The sequence below is a fragment of the Chaetura pelagica genome, unplaced genomic scaffold (genome assembly GCF_000747805.2).
Source record: "Chaetura pelagica isolate M959 unplaced genomic scaffold, ChaPel_1.0 scaffold16, whole genome shotgun sequence".
In the NCBI taxonomy this organism is placed as follows: domain Eukaryota; kingdom Metazoa; phylum Chordata; class Aves; order Apodiformes; family Apodidae; genus Chaetura; species Chaetura pelagica.
This window is the reverse complement of record NW_009953721.1, coordinates 173,540-180,386: the sequence shown is the minus strand read 5'-3', so window position 1 is coordinate 180,386 and position 6,847 is coordinate 173,540. Positions and strand designations below refer to the sequence as shown.

The 6,847-nt window shown below is 41.4% G+C and overlaps 1 protein-coding gene across 1 annotated transcript in view; it reads right to left on the bottom strand.

Annotated features, from left to right (window-relative positions):
• SNX24 (sorting nexin 24) overlaps positions 1 to 6,552 on the bottom strand; it is a 49,544-nt gene extending 42,992 nt beyond the window's left edge. The window contains exon 1 of the mRNA XM_010000459.1: positions 6,475 to 6,552. Coding sequence (XP_009998761.1) covers positions 6,475 to 6,537 — 63 coding nt within the window. The 5' untranslated portion in view covers positions 6,538 to 6,552. The remainder of the gene's footprint in view (positions 1 to 6,474) is intronic.
• Between the last annotated feature and the right edge of the window lie 295 nt (positions 6,553 to 6,847).

Here is a 6,847-nt window from a genome sequence, read left to right as displayed (position 1 = left end):
CTCTTTCTGTTGGATATTGCCTCTGAGTAAATCTGCAGCAAGGATTGCAAGGAAAGAAACTCAAAATTGACTTTGATGTACATACCCATGGGACACTGGGAATTTACATTTCATCTTTGAGCTTGCTGAGATGTCACTACAGGAAAAAGCAGTGCCAACGTATCAATGTCTCCACAATCACAAGGAACGAAGCTGCAGCAAGGAAATCTCAATTGCTCTGGAAAAATTTTGCAACTTCTTTATTTCTTTACAGTGCTGAATTACAATTAAATGTGAAGTGAGAAAAACAACCCACCAGAGCAAAACCCCAAATCCATGTAGTTTACTAACTGAAAAAAGGCAGAATTTAAATCTCCATTTTTTTCCTCTAAATTGGTCGAAAACTTTGAAGAAGCTACAGACACAGCTGTTGTGAATTACGACATCACCTGCAGATGAGTAACAAACGAGCAGAATGCTCCAGATGAGGGGAGACAAATCAGAAACAATGCAAGCATCCACCAAGGCCTAGCTGCTTACAAGACAAATACTCTGTGACCAACACTGCAGCTGGTGATTAACAATTGTTTTGTGCTCTGCGGCCCTATTATATAAAGCATACAATAAACAATTGCTTAAATGTGTAAGCACAGGTACTGTGTGTAAAAACCACGTGGTATACAGATGTACAAATAATAAATGACAAGCCCATAATCCAATAACAGATGTAAATAAATGTTAATATGTCAAAGAATATTAAGCAACTCTACATATGCGTTAGCTATTATTGCTTCAAGCCTATCCTTACACCAGAAATATTTATCAGAGGAAAATTATTATCTGTAATAACTGCCTCTTCATAACACTGTTTTAAGGTTACAGGCTCTTTAGGAAGGACAGGCAGGAGAGGTGAGGAGGGGTATGTCACTGTCCAGCTGGAGTGCTTAGAGCTCCGCCTGGGGATGCATGAGGAGCTGACCAAGAGCTTAAGGGTCAGGGTTAAAGGGAAGGCAGGAATAGATCCCCCCCACAGTGGGGGTCTGCTACAGGCCACTCAACCAGGAAGACCAAGCAAATGAGGCCTTTTATAGACAGACAGGAGTAGACTCATGTTCACAAGCCTTGGTCCTCTTGGACCTCACTTGGTTGTCCAAGTGAGAGAGGAGCCACTGAGGAGAGAGAATATGCTGGACCTTGTTCTCACCAACAAGGAGGGGCTGGTGGCAAATGTGAAGCCCTGGAGGGAAGAGGAGTCCAAGAAAGCTGGTTAGTATTCAAAGATGACCTCCTCCTACCTCAGGAGCAATGCATCCCAACAAAGAGGAAAGCAGGCAAAAATGCCAGCAAGCCTGCATGGATGAACAAGGAGCTCCTGGACAAACTCAGACCCAAAAGGGAAGCCTACAGAGGGTGGAAACAAGGACAGGTAGCCTGGGAAGAATACAGAGAAATCGTCTGAGCAGGCAGGGATGAGGTTAGAAGAGCTAAAGCCCTGATAGAATTTAATCTGGCCAGGGACATCGAGAACAACAAGAAAGCTTCTACAGGTATGTCCATGACAGAAGGAAGACTAGGGAAAATGTGGATCCTCTCCAGAAGGAAACGGAAGACCTGGTTACCTGGGATATGGAGAATGCTGAAGTATTCAATGACTTTCTTGCCTCACTCTTCACCGGCAAGTGCTCTCTGGCCACACCATCCAAGTCACAGAAGGCAAAGGCACAGACTGGAGAAGGAAGATCCACCCATGCTAGAGGAAGATCATGTTCAAGATCAAGTAAGGAACCTGAATGTGCACAACTCAATGGGACCTGGTGAGATCCATCCATGGGTCCTGAGGAAACTGGTGGGTGAAGTTGCAAAGACATTGTCCACCATATTTGAGAAATTTTTACAGTCTGGTGAAATTCCCACTTCCTGAGAAAGGGGAAACATAACCCCCATTTTCAGAAAAGGAAAAAAGGAAGACCCGGGGAGCTACAGGCCAGTCAGTTTCACGTCTGTGTCTGGCAAGATCACAGAACAGATCCTCCTGATGACTCTGCTAAAGCACAGGAAAAATATGGAGGTGCTTGGTGACAGCAAACATGGCTTCATTAAAGGTAAGTTGTGCTGACGACACCAAGCTGTGTGGTGTGGTTGACAGGGTGGAGGGAAGAGAAGCCATCCAGAGGGACCTTGACAGGCTTGAGAGGTGGGCCCATGCAAACCACATGAAGTTCAACACAGCCAAGTGTCCTGCACATGGATCGGGGCAATCCCAAGCACAGGTACAGGCTGGGTGGTGAATGGATTGAGAACCACCTGGAGGAGAAGGACTTGGGAGTATTGGTTCATGAAAAGCTAAACATGAGCTGGCAACATGCACTTGCAGCCTAGAAAGAAAACCGTGTCCTGGGCTGCACGGAAAGAAGCATGACCACCAGGTTGGGAGAGGCGATTCTGACCCTCTATTCCACTCTGGAGTACTGTGTCCAGCTCTGGAGCTCTCAACACAAAAACAATCAGAGGGCTGGAGCACCTCTCATATGAAGACAGCCTGAGAGAGCTGGGGTTGTTCAACCAGGAGAAGAGATGGCTTCAGGAAGACTTTATAGAAGCCTTCCAGTACCTGAAGGGGCTACAGGTTGCCCCGAGGAGCTGTGGATGCCCCCTCCCGTGAAGTGTTCAAGGCCAAGCTGGATGAGGCTTTGGGCAACCTGGTGTAGTGGCAGATGTTTGGGACCATGTGTTATTTAAGGTTCCTTCCAACCCAAATCATTCCATGATTCTGTAATTGCCTACCTGACATGCTGTAGTCTCTATTTCCTGCAAGACCAAAATATGGTTCAGATTATTAAGTAAAGAATTATTTGTTCATGTGTGAAAATTCAGTATGATATATATTTATTCTGAAATTATAAATTACTTGCACAATAAGATGTAGAGAACTTCCAAGACTTTTGCAGGTTTCACTGCAGAAATGTTAACACTATGACCATCTAGCATTCTAGTGCTTAAAAAGAACTACCAATATTTAAAAATGTAAAGAAAATCTATAAAAAAGGAATTAGGAATTAAATTGTATTTTTTAACTATGTTGCACACAAAAAGTTTTCTAAAAATCTCTTGATATGAAAATAATAAATATTTTGTTCAGACTCAAATACAATACTTTAATGGGAATGGTGCACAGCCTAGAAGGACTGATTTGTTATTCTTAGCCAGGTCCAAGTATAATGGCCTTTCCAAACTATTTCAGAAAAGCCAACAGCAGTGAATGTTTTCTGTCAAGGGAATAATGAATAATTTGTACTTCTGGTGTAGCACTGCAGTCTTGAAAAGATTTTAAACCTTTTCCACCACAGCCAGATTGCACAGGAAGTGGGGTTTCACTTTTTGACATAACTGGAATACAAGATAGGTTGAACCCAAGGAGACAAATCCAGTCATGTTCTCAGAAATGATGTTGTTAAAAAAAAACCAAACCTAAAAAAAACCCCAACACATTCTTTGGTATTCTAATGAATGAATAATGTCTGTTATGAGAATGCAGTCCTCCTTCCTCGATACAATGCCAGTGGAGCATGCCAGGTTTGTTTCTCCTGCTCACTACAGACATCTCCAGAACTAAGGGCACCTTGAATATGCAAGTAGTTCTAAAGATATCCTTCCAATTGCCATGTGCTCTCAGCAAATTAAGACTGAAACTTTAATTTAAAATGTAAGAAGAAAAGATGAACAAAAAATAAATACCCCACTGGCATGCTAAGAACAAACTTGTGTCTGGAACTGCATTTAAGTATTGTTGTAAGATGTGAAAAAAATATCACAAAGAACAATCAAGGTACAAGTGCAAAATATCCTTCTTCTGTAAAAAAACTGTTCAAATACACACCTTTCATTTCAGAGTGTTGAGATTTTCTGCTAAAACAGAAAACAGCAAAAGAAAGGATGAAATCACATACTGCACTACCAGAGAACATATTCTCCAGGATTTCTGTACCACTGAAAGCACAAAAAAAGGTTCAGAGCACAATCTGTTCAACCATGTTTGCTGAAATTTTACTACAACCTCAAACAGTAAGACTTATGAGAAGAGGTATATTGTTGCCAAAATATACTAGGTGCTTTGCACATGTACAAGGCACAAAAAGAGAAAGTCACTATCAAGTTTGCAGAGTAATATAAACAGACAGCAAACAGATAAGATGAAAGAATGAAAAGCAGTGGAAAGTATTTTGTTAGAATATCTGTTTTTCAGGTTTGTTTATTTTGTTGCTATTTCTGGAGAGAAAGGGACCACAATCAGTAGTTTTTCTAGTGTTCTAAGGAGAAATCTCTGCAAAGACAGTTCCTGCAGAAAAAGCAGTGTGCAATCAGACAAATCTGAGATGGCAGTCATTCATTACTTTTGTGTGAAGTAACTGTGCAACTGCAGAAGTTACAGTGAAATTAGATAACAAAGGGAAGAAGAAAAAGCAGATGCTCTCCATGCCTTTTTTGCCTCAGTCTTGAATAATACTGACAGACCTTGGGCTGTCTGGTCCCCCAAGCTGGAGGATCATGAGTGTTGGAACAGTGACTGCATTTGTGGACACTGAAATTGTAAGGCATAAGCTGTGTGACTTCAATATTCACCATTGGGCCTGGTGGGATTTATTCCAAGTTACTGAAGGAGCTAGTGGATGTTATGGCAAGACTCCTCTTGATCACCTACCAAATGTCTTGGCAGCCTGGAGGTGCCACAGACCGGCAGCTAGTCAGTGTTATTTCAATTTACAAGAAGGGTGTGAGGAAAGACCTATGGAACTACAGACCTGTTGGTCTAACCTCATTTCCTGGAAAACTATGGAGAAGATAATACTAGGTAATATCAAAAGGCGTTTAAAGAATAATACAATGATCAGGCACAGTAAAGATTGGTTCACTAAGGGAAAGTCCTGTGTAACTAATTTGATACCCTTCTATGATAAGGTCACCTGCCTAGTGGATGAAGGGATGGTGGTGGATGTATTTTTTCTGCATTTTAGTGAGGCTTTTGGGACTGTTCCTCACAGCATCCTTCTGGACAAGTTGTCTACTGTGGGATGAGCAGGTTCATGGTACACTGGGTGAAGAACTGGCTGAAGGGAGGAGCTCAAAGGGTTGGTGAAAGAGCTGGAAGGCTTGTCCTATGAGGAGTGGCTGAGGACTTTGGTTTTGTGTAGACAGAAGAAAAAGAGGCTGGGGGGTGACCTCATTGTTCTCTACAGTTTCCTGAGGAGGGGAAGTGGAGAGGGAGGTGCTGATTTTTGCTCCCTAGCATCCCATGACAGGATGTGTGTGAATGGTTCAAAGCTGCACCAGGGGAGGTTTAGACTGGACATTAGGAAGCATTTATTTACCAAGGGAGTGGTGAAACACTTGAACTGGTTTTCTAGAGAGGTGGTCGATGCTCCCAGCCTGTCACTGTTTAAGAGGCATTTGGACAATGCCATTAACAACATTACTGAAATTTTGGTCAAGGGGTGAAGGAAGTCTTTGAAGATGACACCTGAGCAGATTCAGGGACACCAGCAAGCATGCTGGTGTGGCTAAGCTCCTCTGACACTGCAGTGGCAGAAGCTGTAAATGCCCATGCTTCTCTCTGCTTCTTGCAGAGTAAGTTTTTCCATACTGAAGGCAAGCAGCAACAGTGAAAATAGTTGAACATTCAGATACTCCACTGCCACTGCCACAAAACTGCAGTTGACCCAAATCCTAGGAACAAAGGACTGAAGCTCTTCATTGCAGCCCCACTGCTGGCAGTGGGCTGCAATGCTTTCCCAGCATTCTCCTTCATAATAGTGGACCTCCATAAGGCAGAAAAAATATAAAACTTGCTTTTCAGATGCACAACTGTATAGCAGAATACAGTTCAGCCTGAAGAGGAAAAATTGTACTTTCGTTTAACACTGTCCAAAACAATTTGAAGTACAAGTGGATAACCAGTCTTGATGAGTTGCCTTCTATATATTATTAAGATGATTCAGAAGACAAGCTCAGCAGATATTTCATATCACATTCATTGTACAAAGAGCAGCAATGTGAGACAGTTTACTCAGTCTTTTTCATTAATAGTTTCCTGGTATATACTGCTTGTTTCCTCAGCTTCACATCCAGCAGGTTAGCAACAGAATTTACTGAGCTAATAAATTATTTGCCTAATTGGATAACACAAAAATACGTATTTACTTGCTATAGGAATATGTCTTATTTTGCAATCTTCAAACAAGAAAGAAAACATACTACAGACAGCATTTTAGCAATACAGCATGTAAACAATAATAAAAAAGGAGAGAGTGATATCGGAGAAGTCATCACGCCTTTCCACAAAATAGAAAAGAAACTGAGTTAAATGGGTACTCATTTCCAGATACCAGCACCACAAGATGTATTTAAGACAAAGCAGGTACAGTAACAACTTCAAGAGAGAGGAAAACATCACAACTAAGGCAAAACAAAGTTGTATCTTATAAAGAAAGAGATCAGTACCTTTTTATGAAGTGCATGGAATTCACTATACCTCTTCTCCACAAAATGTTTCCTTCCACTCATTAGCACCTCTATTTTGAAGACCTGAAAATTATAAATAATAAAAAGAGATTAGTATACTTGTACAAATAGTTCTGTGATGGGGCTGTGAGTGCACATTTTACCACCATCATTTCAGCTGGTGGTCCTGAAAACTCTTGATGACTCACAAGGTGCAGAAGTACAAAAGTGATTAATGGAAGGCATCACTGAATCTTCTGTTCACAAGTTTGCTCTCAACAAACATACAAAAGACAAGTAAAGTTTGTACTGTATACTGTGTATTAAAACCTAAACATTAACATACTCCTTTACAGAAATACTTAAATCTATT